Source organism: Electrona antarctica, assembly GCF_951216825.1.
Source record: "Electrona antarctica genome assembly, chromosome: 5".
Lineage (NCBI taxonomy): Eukaryota > Metazoa > Chordata > Actinopteri > Myctophiformes > Myctophidae > Electrona > Electrona antarctica.
In genome coordinates this window covers 59245202-59270408 of record NC_136810.1, presented here as the reverse complement: position 1 = coordinate 59270408, position 25207 = coordinate 59245202, and the positions used below count along the sequence as shown (strand labels likewise).

The 25207-nt window shown below is 44.6% G+C and overlaps 1 protein-coding gene across 1 annotated transcript in view; it reads left to right on the top strand.

Annotated features, from left to right (window-relative positions):
• Positions 1–2877: 2877 nt before the first annotated feature.
• LOC306924076 (NACHT, LRR and PYD domains-containing protein 12-like) overlaps positions 2878–25207 on the top strand; it is a gene marked incomplete at both ends in the record, with an annotated part of 28950 nt that continues 6620 nt past the window's right edge. The window contains 12 exons of the mRNA XM_079502417.1: positions 2878–3040; positions 5830–6021; positions 7286–9062; positions 10305–10475; positions 11448–11618; positions 12591–12761; positions 13709–13879; positions 14484–14654; positions 15239–15409; positions 16056–16385; positions 21691–21840; positions 22314–22357. Of these exons, the coding sequence (XP_079358543.1) occupies positions 2878–3040; positions 5830–6021; positions 7286–9062; positions 10305–10475; positions 11448–11618; positions 12591–12761; positions 13709–13879; positions 14484–14654; positions 15239–15409; positions 16056–16385; positions 21691–21840; positions 22314–22357 (3682 nt within the window). The remainder of the gene's footprint in view (positions 3041–5829; positions 6022–7285; positions 9063–10304; positions 10476–11447; positions 11619–12590; positions 12762–13708; positions 13880–14483; positions 14655–15238; positions 15410–16055; positions 16386–21690; positions 21841–22313; positions 22358–25207) is intronic.

The following is a 25207-nucleotide window of genomic DNA, read 5'->3' as shown; positions in this document are numbered from 1 at the left end:
AAAACATCAGTAATTAATGCCACAATAACGAAAGTGCAATAAAACAAAACAAACATTAGGTGCGATTAAAAGCCAAATAATAAAAATGTGTTTTAAGAAGTGATTTAAAAGACTCAACAGAGTTTGCATTTTTTATATTGAAGGGCAGACTATTCCAGAGCCTAGGAGCAGCAGAGGCAAAGGCACGGTCGCCCCTACTCCATGAGGTTCGTTTTGTGAGCTTCCAGGAGCAGCTTGTCTGTTGACCTCAGTGCCCTTTGTGGGGTGTAAGGGACGAGAAGTTCCGTTAAATAAGAGGGGGCTAGGCCGTGCAGGGATTTATAAGTAAATAAAATAATCTTAAAATCTATTCTAAAAATGACAGGGAGCCAGTGAAGTTCAGCTAAAACTGGTGTTATATGTTCTCGTTTTTTTGTGCCGGTGAAAACCATACTACAGTGTACCCATGAGTCAACCGTTCTGGTACTGTACAAAGGTGTGTGTGTGTGTGTGTGTGTGTGTGTGTGTGTGTGTGTGTGTGTGTGTGTGTGTGTGTGTGTGTGTGTGTGTGTGTGTGTGCGCGCGTGTGTGTGCGTGTGTGCGTGTGTGCGTGCGTGCGTGAGAGACAATTATTTGTGCCCGCACAGTCTGTCTGTGTGTGTGTGTTTGTGCGTGAGTGTGCAAATTCCTTGTGCCTTTAGTGGTTGGTGCCTTGCATGGTTTCCTCCACCATTGATGTGTGAATGAGAAGTACATTGTAAAGTGCTTCGGAGGAAGGTGCTATATAAATGCAGTCCCATTTAGATATAGTATAGAGGTTGGGGCCTCTAAATCTAGTAAGACCTATGCCTGATATATCTTAGTGGAGCACCAAAAATAGTCGATTTACAAGCTTGTAGATCTGCTATATTCGGCATCAGTTTAAGGGTTCGAAATGACAAAATAATGTGATTGTTGGCATTTTGTCTTGCACTGATTGGTCAGCTACCTGGTCAGTTGTTAGGTATCGTTCTAAAGGCTCAGCAGATCTCACCCTCTCTAGCTGGGATTGGATGGATGGGGAGAGAGTGATAAGCTTGTTCTGTATTGGTCGGTCTCTCTTTCACGCACACTCACACGCACGCTCACACCAGGGTTGGGATTCGGAACCGGGTCCGTTTCAGACCCGATTCCGACAATCTGAATGAATTAATCTGAACATTAAAGACACAACATTTGTCACCATGACAATATCATTATTGCAATCTGTACTGTATATTTAATATACAGTACAAATTGCAATATACAGTACAAATTGCAACAATTATATTGTTGTGGTGGCTAGCTGCTGGTGGTGGTGGTGGTGAAGTTTAAATAATAGTGCCACCTCATAATTTGTAAAGTGCAATTACAATAACTGAATTTGTGTTTATTATGTACTTGGTTAGGTTATTAGTTATAATATAAGCATAATGTATGTCAGAGAAATAGGGGGAAAAATATATTAGGAACCGTTAAGGGAAGCGTTAACATCGAACAAATCCCAGCCCTAGCTCACACGCGCGCACGCACGCACGCACGCACGCACGCACGCACGCACGCACGCACGCACGCACGCACGCACGCACGCACGCACGCAAACACACACACACACACACACACACACACACACACACACACACACACACACACACACACACACACACACACACACACACACACACACACACACACACACACACACACAGTTTCCTCAGTAATGACATGGACACCTCTTTCCACAGCAGTGTGAAGAGATGGAGTCCAGAGTGGATGAAGTTAATCCTGGAGAAACTGCAGTTTCCTCAGAGCAGGTAAAAATCTTCAATGTTTTTCCTCAGACAGCTTTCAGATGACCACACACATCATGACTGTAGCTTTACTGTCTGTGTTTTACACATACAGGTTTGGATATTATATTGGATATTCATAAATGTTTCTGCATTCAAAATAGAAAAGCATAGTACAGCATATTGCAATGGGTCTGGTCCACAAGCTTCGATACACCACCAAGATACACCTGTCTAAATACTTCTTTAATGCCAACATAGTCGACACCCACATCACCAGAGGGAGTTCAACAAACCATGTGCAACCCAGATTCTGCACAAACAAGGGACTCATTTCGCTCCTATGCCACCAACATGTGGAACGCCCTACCAACAGTCATTAAGACATGCAAATCCCTTGACTCCATCAAAACCGCTCTCAAAAGGCACCTATGGGTGGCTGCAATTAGAAACTGGACCCCGTAAAATCTGATTCCTCCACCCACCCCCGTTTCCCCTCACTGTATATGTTTTTTCCCCCTTTTTTCCCCTTTTTACCATTTTGAAAATGTTGGGCCCTAATACCCTAAGTGTAGTGCTTTATGGTGTCGTCCGCTCAGAGTTAACAGTATTGTGTTGTGCTTGAAATGTACTGTAATTCTGCAAACTGTTAATACATATTTCAATCAATCAATCAATCAATCAATCAATCAATCAATCAAAAACAACAAATGGGATATTACTAGTCTACAGGTATATAAAATATAGCACCAAAAATGCAGGTGGTTGGTTGTAGGTGTAAAACCACTAATGTAGTGAATACCATACAAGACATGATATTGTTTAATAGTGCTTCAGGGATGATATGATTGAAATAACATGACTTTGTACAACAGGATGCTGTTGTCAGCTTGACTTCAGACAAAAAGGATGCAGAAAAAGGTGAGCTTTATACATAAAGATATACCAAATACACCAGTTGTTACACTATGCATGTGAGGATGTAGAAATGCAGATAGCTTGGGTCACAGCCCATTTTGTGATCCAGCACAGGGCAGCGTTTATTCAAAAGGTTTCCATGGTCATGCCTATAGTAGACAGTCTAGGAAAAATGGTCCATCCTGAGCACTATGCCACGATTAAAGCTGAGAAGACAACCATGGACCAAATGAGGGAACTGTACACAGGCGGGATAGATAAAGGTGGACCTCGTATCAGAGCAGCGTTTTACAGTGCCCTTGAACAACATGTGCCCCACCTGCTGGTGAGCCTTGGTAAGAACACATGTACAACTAAATTATTATTATTTTTTACAACCTCAATATTATTCATAGTAGCAGTCCCATAGAGTGGACACGTTTGGGCCAGAATGGCTTTCCTCAGCTACTATCAGGACCACCTGCTATCAACAAGGAGCAATTGGTTATGCATTATCATATTCAACAATATTGCATCAATATGTCTTAAAGATGGAGTGCCACAATTGTTGTATTTTTCCAGTTTTTCATGTGTCTATGAGGTGACAGTAGGGGAGAGCCGCCAAATGCATAAAATGTTACACCTGGAGTATATGTGGGCTACAATTTTTTTCTTTGATGTTGGTGAATACAAATCCACATGGATGTCTTCATGCTTATGTTCTTCATTAGTTTGCATCGTGTTTATACGGAATGCACGTTCATTGGGGTGTCATCTCGACCTCCTTGGTGTTAGAGTGAAGCCAAGATCCTGCTCTTGTCCACTGATGGCCTTCTTGAGTGCATAGTGCAGGACTATGATGAAGAGAAAGGGGGCTAGGATCCCCTTGCATTACCCCAGCCCGGATGGCTCCCGTACCAGTAGGCTCAGGACAGCTTCTTTCCTGTTGCTGTCTCCCTGCTGAACTCAGAAACACGAGGTATACCTTGTATAACTGTGAGATCCCTGTTAAGGCCATAATTAATACATTATTTGACTTCTTCAGTCTTAGTCTGACCATACGGGGCGGCAGTGGTTCAGGGGTAGATTGACTGGATGGGAACCACAAGGTTCCCAGTTCCAACCCGGGCTCCCCCAGAGTTAAGAATGAATGGAGCCTAAAGACACATCACCTGTGGTGGCCATGCTCTGATTAGCAATCAGCCGAGTGTTTAAGCCCCACCCGGGCATGGCCACATTCTTTTGTGTCCTTCTTTCTTGACTTTCCGAGCTCTCATCATTAGCTTCCTCTCCACACTTTGACTTCCTATGGGAGCTTTTCTGCCCAGGCTTGTTGGAAAATGTGAACAGGAGAAGCAAACTATGACAAGACCATGGTCTGTCAGCCATTGAGTAATCAATATCTTGCTGAAGACATTCTCTCCAGATGTATGTACCATCTGTTGCTCATACATTCTTATTCACGTTTCCACATGCACGTCTTCCCCACTTTTCCTGGGTTACATGACTCTCTGCATGAATAGGATAATGTTCTCAAGCTGTTGCAAAAAGACTGGCACAATTCCAACTGAAGTCAGTTGTATCACATCCTGTAACAGAATGATAGGCAAGAAAGACATCACATACTTCCTTAGATTTTCATAGGCGTGTCCATAGCCAAGGGCATGCCAATGTGCAATTTCAATAGATATTATTGGCACACAAATTAAAATCTAACACACACGCACTATTTATTTAATTAGCTGCAGCTGTGTTGCTTACATCACTGTATACTTCTGTAGCCTGCCATGTTTTTACCCTGTAGTTCTTAACCTGGTGTGGAAAACTAACATAGGCTATAGGGTTTTATGCCCCTATAATAAACAAAGTGTCAGAACAGAAATACAATTCCATCTCATTTTGTTTTTATCAATTCTACAAGAAACATTGACAGCTCTATGCCTAGTTTAAATAATAATTAATAAGACGTCACATGGAAGATTCAGCAGCAATATTCACTAGAAAGGTCGCAATTAAAAAAAATTGCAAAGTGTGGTTGCCGCAGTGGCTTACATATGCCCCTCCTACTGATATTGCCAGCCAATTACAATGTCGCTTCACCCCTGCGATCATGCGCAAGTAATTCGGAGGGTATTTATCCCCAAAAAAATCATGTTTTTGCGAGAAATGGTTAAAGTTTTCGCATTTGCGGCGCCCCCTATAGATGAAAATGGAATTGCTTTTGGCATTTGGTTGATTAAACCACCCCAGACATGTGATTCAAATTTGGGATGGATTGGACATTCCGTTCGTGATTTATGGCATTTTTTGTGATATAGGCCTCTCCTACTAACTTTGGACGACGATTACGGCCGAACGATACGCACTACCAAAATACTGCAGTTGGTGTTTTAATCGGATGGGTCCGGAGAGCATGTGTGCCGATTTTTGTGAGATTTGGACAAAATCTGTAGGAGGAGGAGCCAAAAGTGTGTTTTGGAGAAAATTCAAAATGGCGGAAAATCTATCATGACGCAAATGAGCGGGGCCTATATGGGGAGATGCGTCATGGCCCAAGGAAGTCAGGGAAAATAATATTTTGATTTTACGACCTACGGTTCAAGAGTTATAAGCCAAAACGTAAAGTGGGCTGTTATAGCGCCACCATGAGGCCGACCGATAACATTATAAGTTGATTAATTTTAGTAATTATTATGAACCTACCCTCCAAGTTTTGTAACTATAGTGCTTACAGTCTCTGAGGAAAAAATACTTGAATGTGAGAATGCGAAAAATCGCATTTTCCCATTCATGTCAATGGGGAAATTTTATTCACTAATAAATTAATATCAATTAAACTATACAACATTTCTCTTAAAAAAATACAAGCACATCCTTCCCGATGAAGCCGGTAAATTTGAGATATGGCTCAAGTGCGTACATTCAAAACTGTGGGAGGAGTAGTGCGTCAAACAAAAGGTTACTCCAGTGGAATAAAGTGTTCCAATTACATGAGTCTGGTTGCCCTTTTAGGGCCTTTGCCCTTTTTGCCCTTTTAGGGCAACCACACTAATAATAATAAAGTGTTACAATTACAATAGTCTGGTTGCCCTTTGGGCAACCACACTAATGAAGCTGACATGTTAACATTGTGTGTTTGTAACAGAATCCACCATGGGGACACTTAAGCAGCGCATGTTGGATACTCTGGATCATCTGCTTCACGATGAGTTTGACACGTTCAAGTGGCATCTACAAGAGCCTGAAAATGTTGAAGGTCTCAAGCCGCTCACAAAGAGTGTTCTGGAGAACGCCAAGAGGACAGACACAGTGGACCTGATCGTGCAGAGCTACCCTGGTAGAGAAACTCAGATCATGCTGAATGTTCTGACAAAGATACACAGGATTGATCTAGTGGAGGGGTTTAAAACCACACCAACAGGTAGGTGAAGAGAGGATAGAGATTTTAAGTTTATAAATTAATACTAGAAAGGTCGCAATTTTAAAAAATTGCAAAGTGTGGTTGCCGCAGTGGCTTACATATGCCCCTCCCACTGATATTGCCAGCCAATTGCAATGTCGCGTCACCCCTGCGATCATGCGTAAGTAATTCGGAGGGGATTTATCCCCCCAAAAATCATGTTTTTGCGACAAACGGTTACATTTCTCGCATTTGCGGCGCCCCCTATGGATGAAAATAGAATTGCTTTTGGTACTTGGTTGATTGAACCACCCGCGACATGTGATTCAAATTTGGGATGGATTGGACATTTCGTTCGTGATTTATGGCATTTTTTGTGATATAGGCCCCTCCTACTAACTTCGGACGACGATTACGGCCGAACGATATGCACTACCAAAATTCTGCTAGTTGGTGTTTTAATCGGATGGGTCCAGAGATCATGTGTACCAATTTTTGTGAGATTTGGACAAAATCTGTAGGAGGAGGAGCAAAAAGTGTGTTTTGGAGAAAATTCAAAATGGCGGAAAATCTATCATGACGCAAATGGGCGTGGCCTATATGAGGAGATGCGTCATGACTCAAGGAAATCAGGGAAAAAATAATTTGGATTTTACAACCTACGGTTCAAGAGTTATAAGCCAAAATGTAAAGTGGGCTGTTATAGCGCCACCATGAGGCCGACCGATAACATTATAAGTTGATTAATTTTAGTAATTATTATGAACCTACCCTCCAAGTTTTGTAACTATAGTGCTTACAGTCTCTGAGGAAAAAAATACTTGAATGTGACAAAATGCATTTTCCCATTCATGTCAATGGGGAAATTCTATTCACTAATAAATTCATATCAATTAAACTATACAACATTTCTCTTAAAAAAATACAAGCACATCCTTCCCGATGAAGCCGGTCAATTTGACATATGGGTCAAGTGCGTACAGTCAAAACTGTGGGAGGAGTAGCATTTCAAAATAAAGGTTACTCCAGGTGAATAAAGTGTTCCAATTACAATAGTCTGGTTGCCCTTTAGGGCAACCACACTAATAATTCAGCATCTACAGCAGCAGAGCCATGAATATAATTACCAAGTCCACTCATTTGAGGACCACATTTATCATAGCATGCACTTACTGGTGTCCTCTGTTCTTTGGTTATTTAGAAATCCTTACTCCCCAACTACTCAAGTCTTTTCTGAAGAAGGAGGGACAGTATCTGATTGAGTGGAAACGACCTGAGGAAAACCCAGAAGAAACACCTCTGAACCAGGACTTCACAGAGGTCAATGTCACAGTGGTAGCTAGTGGAGAGGTCAACAAGGAACATGAGGTCAGCCAGATTGAAACTGTGTCCAGAAAAACATCCAGACCAGAAACACCAATCAAGTCTCTAGACATCACTAAACCTTTACCTGGGGAAGCTGAAATCAAAACAGTGCTGATGAAGGGAGTGGCTGGCTCTGGTAAAACAGCCTTAACTCAGAAGTATGCTCAGGACTGGGCAGATGACATAGCCAACCAGGATATCCTCTTCCTGTTCCCATTCACTTTCCGAGAGCTGAATGTCAAGCAGAAGGAGATGAAATACAGCTTGATGGAACTTCTTCGTGATTTTTTTGGTGAAATCAACAAGGCAGATATTTGCAGCGGAAAAGGGTCTAACGTTATGTTCATCCTCGATGGGCTGGATGAGTTTTGTACTCCTCTACGCCATCTATTCGAGAAAAGGGAGATCTGCACTGACGTAGAAAAGAAAATGTCAGTGGACATGCTGCTGACAAATCTCATCAAGGGAAACCTGCTTCCCAAAGCTCGCATCTGGATAACCACACGACCTGCAGCCGCCGATCAGATCCCTGCTAAGTATGTTGACAGGGTGACAGAGTTGAGAGGGTTCACTGACGACCAGAAGGAGGAGTACTTCAAGAAGAGAATCAGTGATGAGAACATGGCAAATAAAATCATCTCACACATCAAGACATCACGAATCCTCCACATCATGTGTCACATCCCAATCTTCTGTTGGATCATTGCTGGAGTTCTGAAGGACATTTTAATAAAAGGGACAGGAATGCTGCCAAAGACCCTGCCCGAGATGTACATCCACTTCATGCTGGTTCAGTCCAAACAGAAAGAGACCAAGTATGACTGGAGTCCAGCTAAGAACACGCACGCCATTCTGTCAATGGGAAAACTGGCTTATAAACATCTGGAGAAAAGCAACCTGATCTTCAATGAAGCAGACCTGAAAGAGTGTGGCATTGATATCAACGATGCAGCAGTGTGCTCAGGCATGTTCACACAGACGTTTAAAGAGGTGCGTGGTGGGTTGCACAAGGACAAGGTGTTCAGCTTTGTCCATCTGAGCGTCCAGGAGTTTCTGGCTGCTCTTTACGTCTTTCACACATTCACCAACACTGGCGTCAATGTACTGTCAACCTCGTGGTTGACAGTACAACTGTGGTCAAAGCTGTTTAGACCACAGTTAAATGACCTCTACCAGAGTGCTGTAGACAAGGCCTTAAAGAGTCCAAATGGACACCTGGACTTGTTCCTCCGTTTCCTGCTGGGCCTCTCGTCGGAGACCAATCAGACTCTCTTACAAAGACTGCTGGAACATACAGGAAATAGGTCACAGGCCAATCAGAAAACTGTCCAGTACATCAAGGAGAAAATCAGGGAGAATCTCTCTCCAGAGAGAACAATCAATCTGTTCCACTGTCTGAATGAGTTGGGTGATCATTCTCTAGAGGAGGAGATCCAACAGTACCTGACCTCAGGGAGTCTGTCCACTGTCTCTCCTGCTCAGTGGTCAGCTCTGGCCTTCATGTTGCTGTCATCAGGAAAGGAGCTGGACGTGTTTGACCTGAAGAAATACGGTTCCTCAGAAGAGGCTCTTCTGAGGCTGCTGCCAGTGGTCAAAGCCTCCAACAGAGCTCTGTAGGTTAACTGAAGACTGAATACACTTAAAATATGTCACAGTTCTATAGGAAATAACCACCATTTCAATGCTGTTTATACTTCCTTAATATATTATGTGATATTGATTTTACAGGAAAAGAAAAAAGAGAATACAAACAGATTTTTACCACTGCTCTTTCTTCAGGCTGAGTGGCTGTAACCTCTCAGAGCGATGCTGTGTGGAGTTAGCATCAATGCTCAGCTCCAACTGCAGTCTAATAGAATTGGACATGAGCAACAACGATCTGCAGGTTTTGGACATAAAACATCTATGTTTTGGACTGAGGAGTCCACACTGTAAACTGGAGACCCTCAGGTTTGTATGCCTGACAATTATCCTGGCGTAACCACACATGGAGTTTGCCCTGATTCATTTATATACGAATATGATTACTGCAGTAGAACGATTAACAAGTAGAACCGAGCCTGGTACTTGCTTATACATACATACAGCGTGCGTGCGTGCGTGCGTGCGTGCGTGCGTGCGTGCGTGTGTTCCCCCTGGCAAGTCATGCATGCGTTTGTGTAGATGCTGAGTAAGCTGGATGAACCACAATGGATTCAAACCCCAGACTCTGTGATGGTGAACAGTTAATGTACCCCTCTGTCACCTGAGGGCCCAACAGAGCCCAATAACCTACTATAATAAAAACAGTTACTGTACCCCTCTGTCACCTGAGGGCCCAAAAGAGCCCAATAAACTACTATAATAAATATGAACAGTTACTGTACCCCTCTGTCACCTGAGGGCCCAACAGAGCCCAATAACCTACTATAATAAATATGAACAGTTACTGTACCCCTCTGTCACCTGAGGGCCCAACAGAGCCCAATAACCTACTATAATAAATATGAACAGTTACTTTACCCCTCTGTCACCTGAGGGCCCAACAGAGCCCAATAACCTACTATAATAAATATGAACAGTTACTTTCAAGCCTGTTTTCGCTGTTTTCTGCAAGACATTACTTAACCCATTTTGACCTGAGATCAGATTCTAAAAATGTCTTCTACATCCTGACAGTTTTCTGAAAAAGCTGTTTCTATGTCAGTCGTTCTTCAATTTTTCAAAATAGCAGACCTACAAGCTTGTAGCACGCCACTTGTGGCGTGCGTGCGTGTGTGTGCGTGCACGTGCGTGCAGGTTGTCAGGCTGCATGCTCTCAAAGGAAGGTTGTTCTTATCTGGTCTCATTGATTTTCATCACTTCTCTTTCTTCAGGCTGAGTGGCTGTAACCTCTCAGAGCGATGCTGTGTGGAGTTGGCATCAATTCTCAGCTCCAACTGCAGTCTAATAGAATTGGACATGAGCAACAACGATCTGCAGGATTTGGGCATACAAAATCTGTGTCTTGGACTGAGGAGTCCACACTGTAAACTGGAGACCCTCAGGTTTGTATGCCTGACAATTATCCTGGTGTAACCACACATGGAGTTTGCCCTGATTCATTTATATACTTCGCGAAGATGATTACTTCTTAGCAGTAGAACGATTAACAAGTAGAACCGAGCCTGGTACTTGCTTATACATACATACATACATACATACATACATACGTGCGTGCATGCGTGCCTGCGTGCGTGCGTTCCCCCTCACAAGTCATGCATTTGTGCTACTTAATCCTCCACAGACATTTCTGTATTTGTACGACTGCTGTCACCTTACCTGCCAATGACTAGCACAGTGACAATGTCCGCTTCCCTCCCCCAAGCATGCACAGCTGTGTTTGTGTAGATGCTGAGTAAGCTGTATGAACCACAATGGATTCAAACCCCAGACTCTGTGATGGTGAATAGTTACTGTACCCCTCTGTCACCTGAGGGCCCAACAGAGCCCAATAACCTACCATAATAAATATGAACAGTTACTGTACCCCTCTGTCACCTAAGGGCCCAACAGAGCCCAATAACCTACTTTAATAAATATGAACAGTTACTGTACCCCTCTGTCACCTGAGGGCCCAACAGAGCCCAATAACCTACTATAATAAATATGAACAGTTACTGTACCCCTCTGTCACCTGAGGGCCCAACAGAGCCCAATAACCTACTATAATAAATATGAACAGTTACTTTCAAGCCTGTTTTCGCTGTTTTCTGCAAGACATTACTTAACCCATTTTGACCTGAGATCAGATTCTAAAAATGTCTTCTACATCCTGACAGTTTTCTGAAAAAGCTGTTTCTATGTCAGTCGTTCTTCGATTTTTCAAAATAGCAGACCTACAAGCTTGTAGCGCGCCACTCGGTGGCGTGCGTGCGTGTGTGTGCGTGCACGTGCGTGCAGGTTGTCAGGCTGCATGCTCTCAAAGGAAGGTTGTTCTTATCTGGTCTCATTGATTTTTATCACTTCTCTTTCTTCAGGCTGAGTGGCTGTAACCTCTCAGAGCGATGCTGTGTGGAGTTGGCATCAATTCTCAGCTCCAACTGCAGTCTAATAGAATTGGACATGAGCAACAACGATCTGCAGGATTTGGGCATACAAAATCTGTGTCTTGGACTGAGGAGTCCACACTGTAAACTGGAGACCCTCAGGTTTGTATGCCTGACAATTATCCTGGCGTAACCACACATGGAGTTTGCCCTGATTCATTTATATACTTCGCGAAGATGATTACTTCTTAGCAGTAGAACGATTAACAAGTAGAACCGAGCCTGGTACTTGCTTATACATACATACATACATACATACATACATACGTGCGTGCATGCGTGCCTGCGTGCGTGCGTTCCCCCTCACAAGTCATGCATTTGTGCTACTTAATCCTCCACAGACATTTCTGTATTTGTACGACTGCTGTCACCTTACCTGCCAATGACTAGCACAGTGACAATGTCCGCTTCCCTCCCCCAAGCATGCACAGCTGTGTTTGTGTAGATGCTGAGTAAGCTGTATGAACCACAATGGATTCAAACCCCAGACTCTGTGATGGTGAATAGTTACTGTACCCCTCTGTCACCTGAGGGCCCAACAGAGCCCAATAACCTACCATAATAAATATGAACAGTTACTGTACCCCTCTGTCACCTAAGGGCCCAACAGAGCCCAATAACCTACTTTAATAAATATGAACAGTTACTGTACCCCTCTGTCACCTGAGGGCCCAACAGAGCCCAATAACCTACTATAATAAATATGAACAGTTACTGTACCCCTCTGTCACCTGAGGGCCCAACAGAGCCCAATAACCTACTATAATAAATATGAACAGTTACTTTCAAGCCTGTTTTCGCTGTTTTCTGCAAGACATTACTTAACCCATTTTGACCTGAGATCAGATTCTAAAAATGTCTTCTACATCCTGACAGTTTTCTGAAAAAGCTGTTTCTATGTCAGTCGTTCTTCGATTTTTCAAAATAGCAGACCTACAAGCTTGTAGCGCGCCACTCGGTGGCGTGCGTGCGTGTGTGTGCGTGCACGTGCGTGCAGGTTGTCAGGCTGCATGCTCTCAAAGGAAGGTTGTTCTTATCTGGTCTCATTGATTTTTATCACTTCTCTTTCTTCAGGCTGAGTGGCTGTAACCTCTCAGAGCGATGCTGTGTGGAGTTGGCATCAATTCTCAGCTCCAACTGCAGTCTAATAGAATTGGACATGAGCAACAACGATCTGCAGGATTTGGGCATACAAAATCTGTGTCTTGGACTGAGGAGTCCACACTGTAAACTGGAGACCCTCAGGTTTGTATGCCTGACAATTATCCTGGCGTAACCACACATGGAGTTTGCCCTGATTCATTTATATACGAATATGATTACTGCAGTAGAACGATTAACAAGTAGAACCGAGCCTGGTACTTGCTTATACATGCGTGCGTGCGTGCGTGCGTGCGTGCGTGCGTGCGTGCGTTCCCCCTGGCAAGTCATGCATTCGTGCTACTTAATCCTCCACAGACATTTCTGTATTTGTACGACTGCTGTCACCTTACCTTGCCAGTGACTAGCACAGTGACAATGTCCGCTTCCCTCCCCCAAGCATGCACAGCTGTGTTTGTGTAGATGCTGAGTAAGCTGGATGAACCACAATGGATTCAAACCCCAGACTCTGTGATGGTGAACAGTTAATGTACCCCTCTGTCACCTGAGGGCCCAACAGAGCCCAATAACCTACTATAATAAATATGAACAGTTACTGTACCCCTCTGTCACCTGAGGGCCCAACAGAGCCCAATAACCTACTATAATAAATATGAACAGTTACTGTACCCCTCTGTCACCTGAGGGCCCAACAGAGCCCAATAACCTAATATAATAAATATGAACAGTTACTGTACCCCTCTGTCACCTGAGGGCCCAACAGAGCCCAATAACCTACTATAATAAATATGAACAGTTACTTTCAAGCCTGTTTCCGCTGTTTTCTGCAAGACATTACTTAACCCATTTTGACCTGAGATCAGATTCTAAAAATGTCTTCTACATCCTGACAGTTTTCTGAAAAAGCTGTTTCTATGTCAGTCGTTCTTCGATATTTCAAAATAGCAGACCTACAAGCTTGTAGCGCGCCACTCGGTGGCGTGCGTGCGTGTGTGTGCGTGCACGTGCGTGCAGGTTGTCAGGCTGCATGCTCTCAAAGGAAGGTTGTTCTTATCTGGTCTCATTGATTTTTATCACTTCTCTTTCTTCAGGCTGAGTGGCTGTAACCTCTCAGAGCGATGCTGTGTGGAGTTGGCATCAATTCTCAGCTCCAACTGCAGTCTAATAGAATTGGACATGAGCAACAACGATCTGCAGGATTTGGGCATACAAAATCCGCTTCTTGGACTGAGGAGTCCACACTGTAAACTGGAGACCCTCAGGTTTGTATGCCTGACAATTATCCTGGTTTAACCACACATGGAGTTTGCCCTGATTCATTTATATACTTCGCGAAGATGATTACTTCTTAGCAGTAGAACGATTAACAAGTAGAACCGAGCCTGGTACTTGCTTGTAGATACGTGCGTGCGTGCGTGCGTGCGTGCGTGCGTGCGTGCGTGCGTGCGTGCGTGCCTGAGGGCCCAACAGAGCCCAATAACCTACTATAATAAATATGAACAGTTACTGTACCCCTCTGTCACCTGAGGGCCCAACAGAGCCCAATAACCTACTATAATAAATATGAACAGTTACTTTCAAGCCTGTTTTCGCTGTTTTCTGCAAGACATTACTTAACCCATTTTGACCTGAGATCAGATTCTAAAAATGTCTTCTACAACCTGACAGTTTTCTGAAAAAGCTGTTTCTATGTCAGTCGTTCTTCGATTTTTCAAAATAGCAGATCTACAAGCGTGTAGCGCGCCACTCGGTGGCGTGCGTGCGTGTGTGTGCGTGCACGTGCGTGCAGGTTGTCAGGCTGCATGCTCTCAAAGGAAGGTTGTTCTTATCTGGTCTCATTGATTTTTATCACTTCTCTTTCTTCAGGCTGAGTGGCTGTAACCTCTCAGAGCGATGCTGTGTGGAGTTGGCATCAATTCTCAGCTTCAACTGCAGTCTAATAGAATTGGACATGAGCAACAACGATCTGCAGGATTTGGGCATACAAAATCTGTGTCTTGGACTGAGGAGTCCACACTGTAAACTGGAGACCCTCAGGTTTGTATGCCTGACAATTATCCTGGTGTAACCACACATGGAGTTTGCCCTGATTCATTTATATACTTCGCGAAGATGATTACTTCTTAGCAGTAGAACGATTAACAAGTAGAACCGAGCCTGGTACTTGCTTGTAGATACGTGCGTGCGTGCGTGCGTGCGTGCGTGCGTGCCTGAGGGCCCAACAGAGCCCAATAACCTACTATAATAAATATGAACAGTTACTGTACCCCTCTGTCACCTGAGGGCCCAACAGAGCCCAATAACCTACTATAATAAATATGAACAGTTACTTTCAAGCCTGTTTTCGCTGTTTTCTGCAAGACATTACTTAACCCATTTTGACCTGAGATCAGATTCTAAAAATGTCTTCTACATCCTGACAGTTTTCTGAAAAAGCTGTTTCTATGTCAGTCGTTCTTCGATTTTTCAAAATAGCAGACCTACAAGCTTGTAGCGCGCCACTCGGTGGCGTGCGTGCGTGTGTGTGCGTGCACGTGCGTGCAGGTTGTCAGGCTGCATGCTCTCAAAGGAAGGTTGTTCTTATCTGGTCTCATTGATTTTTATCACTTCTCTTTCTTCAGGCTGAGTGGCTGTAACCTCTCAGAGCGATGCTGTGTGGAGTTGGGATCAATTCTCAGCTCCAACTGCAGTCTAATAGAATTGGACATGAGCAACAACGATCTGCAGGATTTGGGCATACAAAATCTGTGTCTTGGACTGAGGAGTCCACACTGTAAACTGGAGACCCTCAGGTTTGTATGCCTGACAATTATCCTGGTGTAACCACACATGGAGTTTGCCCTGATTCATTTATATTGTGATATCTCCACTGTGGATATATATATAATAAACAGTCCTGCTTTTCCAGATCACTGTAGATTTATTAGTTCAGAAGGATCACATAAGAACATGTATATCAGGCTTCCACACTCTGACTCTGGTTGTAACTCTACTGCGCATGACTTTACCCAGTTGCTAAACACAGTCAGTTCGTTATTATAGAATGCCCCCTTTCGGACTGGAGGGAACCAACCCCAGGATATTACATTCCTTTCCCCTTAAGCTGAACACCAATACAAGTAGACCTCACCCAAAATCCACAATAGCCCTTCTGCAATTACTCATCTGTACACAAATGAAAGCACTTAAAACATCCTCAAATATAACAACCTTTTTCATATCTCTTTTCTTTTTTTTTTTTCTTTTTTTTTTTTTACACATAACTTCAATTAACACAGGGAAGGTGGGTGGACCACCACACTTCCCATGAGCCTCAGAGTGCATTCTTGCTCGTGGTTGAGAGGACTCACTATTCACGCACAAAGTCATTCAAGCGAGCAGGAGCTCGTCTCACCCTCGCGGAATGGCGCAGTGTCGGCGGTGACCCGGCTCCCCCAGACGGCGGTCCCACAGCAGGAGGTTGAACTGGAACCACCCCAGGAACGGCTGTCCCCTCACCGACGGGATGTGTGATGATAGAGTCCTCAGCCGAGGGCTCCATGGACTGGTCCGGCAACTGCAGACCTCCAGTCTCCAAGGTCTCCTCTGTAGCTGTCGTACTGCTGGGCTCCGCTGCATAGCGCTGTCTGACCTGATCGACGTGGCGTCTGACAGAACGCCCCCCTCCTATCTGTGCCGTATACGACACAGGCCCGGTACTCTCCTCGATGACTGCTGGAATCCACTTCGGGCCGTAGCTGTAGTTCCGGACAAACACATCATCCCCCGGTGCAAAACTCCTCAGCTTGCTGTGTACATCATGCCTTAATTTCTGGTTGAGTTGACTCTGGCGGACCCTGTTCTTCACGTCCGGCAGCAGGAGATCCATTGCGGAGCGTAATCTCCGAGACATGAGCAACTCAGCAGGCGACAATCCAATTGTTGTCTGGGGTGTAATCCTGTAGTTAAACAGGAATCGGGCTACTTTAGTCTCCAGGGTGTCCCCCTTCACCTTCTTCATGCCCTCTTTGAACGTTTGTACTGCTCTTTTGGCCAGGCCATTCGAGGCAGGATGAAATGGTGCAGAGGTAACATGCTGTATGCCATTTTGCTTCATGAAGGCCTTGAACTCTGCACTGGTGAAGCATGCTGCATTATCTGACACCAACATCTGGGGCAGGCCACAAATGCTGAAGCACTGCCTAAGTTTCTCAATCAATGGTCGCTTCACTTGTCGCTGTACGGGTCGGATAGACGTCGATCCATTTAGAATGTGCGTCCACTATGATTAGGAACATTTTCCCCAGGAAGGGGCCTGCATAATCAATATGAATTCTGCTCCAAGGGGTTTCAGGCCACTCCCACGGGTGTAGTGGAGCACGGGCCGGCGTTTTTCTGCTTTCCTGGCATGGCTGGCAGGTCTGCACCACCTGTTCAATGTCCTTGTCCATTCCTGGCCACCATACATAAGAGCGTGCCAGGCCCTTCATCCGTGACATGCCAGGGTGCGCCTGGTGCAGCTGTTGTAGTATAGCCTTCCTTCCTCTTTCTGGGATGACCACCCTGGCCCCCCATGTCACACACCCATCCTTTACGCTCAACTCCAGCCTCCTCTGGCTGTAAGGGTGGAACGACGGCTCCACCTCCCGTGGCCACCCTGTCAGGCACCACTGATGTACTTGGGAGAGTACAACATCCTTCGCAGTCCATTGCTTCACTAGTGTTGTTGAGATCGGTGGGTCATCCATCATTTCTATCATGAGCACCTGGTCTGCGTCCTCCTCCTCTTCAACATGGGGCAGTGGCAGCCTACTCAGCGCATCCGCGTTAGCATGCTCCCTGCCCGGCTTATAGACAATCCTGTATTCATATGCCCTCAAGAGAACAGCCCACCTCTGCACCCTAGGCGACCCCATCTGCGGCACTGGTTTCTTCTCATGGAACAGTGAGATTAACGGCTTGTGGTCAGTGCAGATAGTGAACGACCGACCGTAGACGTACTTGTGGAACCGTTTTATCCCAAACATTATGGACAAGCCCTCTTTGTCGAGCTGTGAATACCCCTTCTCTGCAGGTGTCAGTGTGCGTGACATGAAACCCAGCGGCTTCTCACAGCCGTCTCTTGTCCGCTGCGATAGCACTGCCCCCACTCCGTACGGGGAGGCATCACATGACAACACCAAATCCGACTCCGCCGTGTAGTGACCCAGAACGTTGGCTGATTTCAACAACTGTTTGGACTTCTGAAAAGCGTCCTCCTGTTCCCTGCCCCAGGCCCATGGCACATCCTTCCTCAACAGACAGTGCAAAGGGGCCAGTCGCGTGGCCAGATTAGGCAAGAATTTGTTGTAATAATTCAACAAGCCTAAATAGGCTTTCAACTCAGTCACTGTCGTCGGAGCTGGGGCCTCTTCAATGGCTGCCACCTTGCTTGCTACGGGATGCAAGCCCTCCGCATCCACCTTGTGACCCAAGTACTCCACTTCATCTCTCAGGAAGGCACATTTCTTCCTATGAAGCCGCAGGCCGGCCTCCTCCAGTCGCCGCAGCACTTCATCCAATGTTTTCAGGTGCTCTAACTGGTTTTTCCCAGTTAACAAAATGTCATCTAGATACACAGCCACATTAGGCAGGCCCTGCAACAGGCTCTCCATAGTTCTCTGGAATATTGCAGGCGCAGATGACACTCCAAATGGTAGCCTATTATAGGTGAATAAGCCCCTGTGTGTGTTCACAGTGAGGTACTTCTTGGATTCCTCATCCATCACGATCTGCTGGTAGGCATGGCTTAAATCAAGTTTTGAGAACTGTTTTCCCCCTTCAAGCGAATAGAAAAGGTCATCAAGCCTGGGAATTGGGTACTGTTCCAGTGTAGAGGCACCATTTACTGTTAGTTTGTAATCCCCACATAATCTGACTGCACCATCCGGCTTTAAAACAGGGACTATGGGAGCTGCCCATTCCGCGTACTTGACAGGTGATATTATGCCCTCCTTCAGCAGCCTGTCTAGCTCCTTCTCCACTTTATCCCTCATGGCATAGGGAACGGAACGGGGACGATAGAATTTGGGGCGGGCCTCAGCAGACACCCGGATGGTCGCTTTCATGCCTTTTAACAGGCCTAGTTCACTTTTGAAAACATCCTCATGTTTACTGAGCACTCCTTGTAGTGTCAGTTTTTCATTCTTCATGTATTTAATTACATCCCACTTTAACTTCAGGACGTTCAGCCATCCTCCTAGCAAAGTGGGTCCTGTTCCTTTTACTACCACCAGTGACAATGTCTGTACCTGTCCCGCATAATGTACAGTGACATCTGCCTCCCCAATTACCTTGATGGGCTCTCCATTATAACCCTTCAGCTTGAGTGTGGATGGCTTCATTTGGGGACGTTTGTTCTCCTCCCACAGCTCCTCAAACTGTTTCTCATTCATAACACTGACTCTGCAGCCTGTATCAATCTCAAAAGTCACAGTCTTTTTATTCACTTCCATATCCACCTTGTATGGATCTCCATCCTGTGTAGTCTTCATGCAGTACAGCGCATACACCTCCTCTGTCTCCGATTCCTCGTCCACGTCCCCTCTCTCCTGCACGTTATGTAATCGTTGTGCACGCGCCCCTCTGGGCCTCTCTCTAGACGCCTCTTGTTTGTTTCCCCCTGGCCTGGTGGCGCCCTCTCGTGGACGACTACGGCATGCTTTAATGACATGTCCCAACTTTCCACACCCGTGACAGGTGACGTCTTTAAACCTGCACTCGGCTGCACTGTGTTTCCCAAGACAACGGTAACATTCTCTCTGTTTTTGGTACATACTTTTGGTATATCTCTCCTCCTTTCTCTCAGTCTTTTCTTCCGTTTCCACACGATGGCAGGCACTGGCAGCCTTGCCTTGCAGATCCTGCGCGTTCCTGTTGGCTGTCTCCGACGCCAGCGCAATCTTGTACACCGATTCAAAAGTTAGATCAGTCTCTGACAGCAAACGGCGCTGCATCCTGTCGTCACTGATCCCGCACACCAGCCTGTCTCGTAGAATCTGTTCGAGTGTCGTTCCGTAGTTACAATCCTGTGCCAATCTCCGCAGTTCCGCCACATAAGCACTGATAGTCTCCCCTGGCTGTCGGTTGCGCATATTAAACTTAAATCTCTGTACAATCTCACTTGGTCTTGGGCTTAAATGGTCCTTCATCAACCGCACCAACTCCTGATATGTTTTCGAGTTCGGCTTCTGTGGGCTCAGTAGATTCCTCATTAACTTGTACGTTCCTGGCCCCACCACACTGATGAGGATAGCTCTCTGTTTACCTCCATCATTGACGTCATTTGCCTCGAAAAACTGTTCAAGAATCTCACAATACTCTTCCCATGTTTGCTCATTAGCATCGAATGCGGCCAGGGTCCCTATCAATGCACTCATCTTTCTGTCCTTTTTTTTTTTTTTCAATATGCCGGCCGGCGTGTTCTCCACGCTGCTTTCAAAATCTCATCCGACTTAAACCGAGACTTCTTCCGGCACTCCAGTATCCTCGTCGCCAATATGTGATATCTCCACTGTGGATATAATAAACAGTCCTGCTTTTCCAGATCACTGTAGATTTATTAGTTCAGAAGGATCACATAAGAACATGTATATCAGGCTTCCACACTCTGACTCTAGTTGTAACTCTACTGCGCATGACTTTACCCAGTTGCTAAACACAGTCAGTTCGTTATTATAGAATGCCCCCTTTCGGACTGGAGGGAACCAACCCCAGGATATTACATATATACTTCGCGAAGATGATTACTTCTTAGCAGTAGAACGATTAACAAGTAGAACCGAGCCTGGTACTTGCTTATACATACATACATACATACATACATACGTGCGTGCGTGCATGCGTGCCTGCGTGCGTACGTTCCCCCTCACATGTCATGCATTCGTGCTACTTAATCCTCCACACACATTTCTGTATTTGTACGACTGCTGTCACCTTACCTTGCCAGTGACTAGCACAGTGACAATGTCCGCTTCCCTCCCCCAAGCATGCACAGCTGTGTTTGTGTAGATGCTGAGTAAGCTGTATGAACCACAATGGATTCAAACCCCAGACTCTGTGATGGTGAACAGTTAATGTACCCCTTTGTCACCTGAGGGCCCAACAGAGCCCAATAACCTACTATAATAAATATGAACAGTTACTGTACCCCTCTGTCACCTGAGGGCCCAACAGAGCCCAATAACCTACTATAATAAATATGAACAGTTACTTTCAAGCCTGTTTTCGCTGTTTTCTGCAAGACATTACTTAACCCATTTTGACCTGATATCAGATTCTAAAAATGTCTTCTACATCCCCTCTGTCACCTGAGGGCCCAACAGAGCCCAATAACCTACTATAATAAATATGAAACTAGTAATATTGTAGCACACATCATTGCTAATTTTAAGGTATACAATCATAATCTGGGGACCTGAATGGTTATGTGTGACTATTTTTGATACAGAGACAGTCAATGGGTTAGGGTTAGGAGATGAGAAATGTATTTATTTCTTTATTTGTATCCAAAATGAGTTAATAGCACAGGCAAACTCTTCACATACTAGACTAGAGCATGTCTCAAATAAATGTCAGAGCTGAAATCGACATGTAAAAATGAAATAAATGCTTAAACATGTAGCTAGGTGTAATGTTAGAGACCACAGAAGTGAACCTTTCAAGCCTGTTTTCGCTGTTTTCTGCAAGACATTACTTAAGCCATATCTCCCAAAATGGTGGGTCAAACTGTCAATTTGAAGCTATGATTCCCTGCTTTCATATGACATGAAAAAACGAAAATTTAAAAAAAATCAATGACTTAGCCTCCGTCAGAAGCGTTCACATTTGAGCTTGAGGAGAGATGAGGGAAGTTCATCCTTGAGAATTGGCCTTGGCCTTTATGATCCAGTCTCGTCTACAAACCATTCATGTGTGTGTGTGTGTGTGTGTGTGTGTGTGTGTGTGTGTGTGTGTGTGTGTGTGTGTGTGTGTGTGTGTGTGTGTGTGTGTGTGTGTGTGTGTGTGTGTGTGTGTGTGTGTGTGCGTGCGTGTGCGCGTGTGTGCGTGTGTGCAGGTTGTCAGGCTGCATGGTCTCAAAGGAAGGTTGTTCTTATCTGGTCTCAGCTCTGAGATCCAACTCCCACCTAAAAGTGTTGGACTTGAGCTACAATCACCCAGGAGACCAAGAGACGCTGCCCTCTGCTGGACAACTGAAGACTCTCAGGTATGGACAGACTTGATGCCAGTCAGTGTAAATGTGCCTAGTTGTTGTTTAAGCCATTTAGACCTGACACTAGATTCTAGTTTTCATAGTATTCAGAAAACCCTGTTTCTATGTCACTGGTTCTCAAACTATTTCATGTCAAGGACCCCAAAAATTGTATGTTTTTGGCCGTCGACCCCCATCTGAAAATATGTTGTTCCAGGGGACCCCCCCAGAAGCAAAGATTTGAACTTTCGTTCTGAAACAATATATATTCCAAATTTGCACCACATTTTCACAATTTTCAAAAATAGCAGATCTACAAGCTCGTAGCGCGGCACTCGTTGTCTGCTATTTTTCAACAGCTAATGTATAACATAATGCTTAAAACACCAAAAGGGTGCTGTATAGTAGCATTTAATGTTTAATGACATAATGCATTATCTATCATTATTGTTTCTATTATCTTATCTTTGTCTCTCCTTCACCCACAGTGACCACAGTGGAGAGTGCAGGCTGAGACCAGGTTTGAGGAAGTGTAAGTGTTTATTCTGTTCTATTCATTAAATCAAAGAAGCACAACATCCTGCTATGTATGAACAGCTCATATACAGCATGTCACTTTCACTTAACATAACTGTAATGTGTTTATATTAACCAAAACATGCATTATATTTCCTGGGGTTTATTACTAAACCCACTGTAGTTTTGGGTCAACTCTGCCTACCTATGGTGTCCACATAGGATTCTAGAAATATACACTAAGTACCTACTGTGCGTCTCAAAGCTTTCAGCACTTCCTCTCTGAATGTAAACTCTCTGGCCTGTAAGAGCACACCAAACAGAAGTGATTTAGTTAAAGACAGCCTCTTTCTAATTAAACAACTGTTGATGTGGGCTTAAATAGTTAAAGGAACATTAACTATTAGTGAGACATTTATTTAAGAGTCTCAACCACTTAAGAGGACCATATCAAATTAGCTCAAACTAGTGCTGGTTGTCTGGGCTAGACCCTGACGCAGTGGTGTCCGATTAGAACGTATCGGGGTTGCTGAAACTTTTAACACAACAATATCTTGGTTGTAAGGCCAGATATCGCTGAGGATATCTTGGTTGTAAGGCCATATATCGCTAAGGATATCTGGGATGTAAGGCCAGATATCAGTGAGGATATCTTGGTTGTAAGGCCAGATATCGCCGAGGATATCTGGGTTGTAAGGCCAGATATCGCTAAGGATATCTGGGATGTAAGGCCAGATATCAGTGAGGATATCTTGGTTGTAAGGCCAGATATCGCAGAGGATATCTGGGTTGTAAGGCCAGATATCAGTGAGGATATCTTGGTTGTAAGGCCAGATATCGCAGAGGATATCTGGGTTGTAAGGCCAGATATCAGTGAGGATATCTGGGTTGTAAGGCCAGATATCGCTGAGGATATCTGGGATGTAAGGCCAGATGTCCTGTCTCGTACGGAAGGTGACGGAGTCTCTCGTAGCAAATGCTGCTAGATCCCCTACACTTCTAAACTTCCCCTAAACTTCTGTATACTTATACTGATTCTACTTATATAAGGTTCTTACTGGGTGCGTGTCATGATGACGATGCCAAAACGTGTATCCCCATATATGATGGTTTCTACATTAGCCTGATGTCAGTGCTGGATGTCGCCGTCGTCCTCATATATGGAGCTCTAGGTGAAAGCCTCCGCTACAGCCACCCCTAAGACCTACGACGAATAGCCACAAGCTCGCAACGTGTTGCATCATGACGCGTTGAGAGCTTGTATATCGGCTACTTTCACCGTCTTTGGACTTTTTTAAATACAGTTTATCAGTACAACCACTGGTTTGTTTACCTTAGGAGGTACAATACTCTTAAAGAGATCTAAACATAATATAAGCAATCAAATACTGAGTGAATTACTAATTTCAATTATGGTACATCTATTGATTTAAAACAAACAGCCTCATTCTTAGTTCCACATGAACCCGTTTAGACCTGAGGATGATTCTACAAATGTCTTCTAAATCCTGACAGTTTTCTGAAAAACCCATGTTTCTGTCAGTCGTTCTCAAACATCTTCATGTCAAGGACCCCCAGAAATATATGTATTTGGCCCCCAACCCCCAGCTGGAAATATGTTGTTCCAGGGATCCCCCAGAAGCAAAGATATGAGTTAAAAATGTTCTGAAAGAATATATATTCAAAGATTTGCACCACATTTTCACGATATATAATTTCAAAAAGTATAACATAATGCATAAAACACCAAAAGGGGTTCCCGTCCTGAATGGGTTAAAACACAGACTATCTGAGGCTTTTATTTCGACAATGTCCATCAATAGCTTCCTGTCGGGGCACTGATAGCCGAGTGGTAAAGACACGTACTGTACCACATGGGCTCTGATTCCTGACCGGTCTGGGGTTCAATTCCTAATCCTGGTGACGGCTTCACTGCATGTCACTCCCCAACTCACCCCCTGTTTCCTGTCTCTGTTAGTTGTACTATCGAATAAAGGCAGAGAAGTCCCCAGAAATATAGAGACAAACTATTACAAATTCACTATTATTAAATGTTTTTATAGATGTATCTCTGTGTGTGTGTGTGCGTGTGTGCATGTGTGCGTGCGTGCGTCCTCATGTTATAGGTCACACATTTAATAGGTGTGTGCATGTGCATGTGCGTGTGCGCGCGCGTGCATGCGTGCGTGCGTGTGTGTGTGTGTTTGTTGAAATATTTTGTTTTGAAGTCGTCTGGGAATAGTGTTTAGCTATTGTATCTCGTGTTTGTTTATAGCAGACTGAGGAGTCTGCTATAAACACAACACTTGCAGTTTGGGCAACACTTGCAGTTTGGGCAACTCCAAAGCTAACTCCACTTGCCCCAACATTTTATTTACCTGCCATAGTGTCAACCCTTACCCCTGTGTCGGATCTGTGTTGACACTAGCATATTTGCCGATACCGATATGATCCGATATGACCAAATTAGGGCCGATCCGATACTTACAGTATCGGGACATCTCTACTAATAATACCCACTGTCAACTTGTCATAGCACCCGTTTTAACTATCTGTCTGTGTCCCTTTTGTGCCCATACTGTATATGGAGATCTCTGTATCTGTCTGTCTGCCTCTGTCTGTCTGCCTGTGCCTGAAGAGTGCAAACTGACTGTGAAAAGTGGACTGGTTAAGTAATCAATTGTCAGGTGTGGGGTTGCCATGGCAATCAATTGGTTGAGGCAGAGGCTGGAAATTGCACAGGTGAGGGGAGAGCCTGACCAGATCCTTTTGTGGTGTTTCTGGACAACGGTGTGTCCCACAGACTCAAGGCTGGTCACTGCAATCCCTGTGGGGGTGTGTAATGCGTGTTTCGAATTTGAAGTCG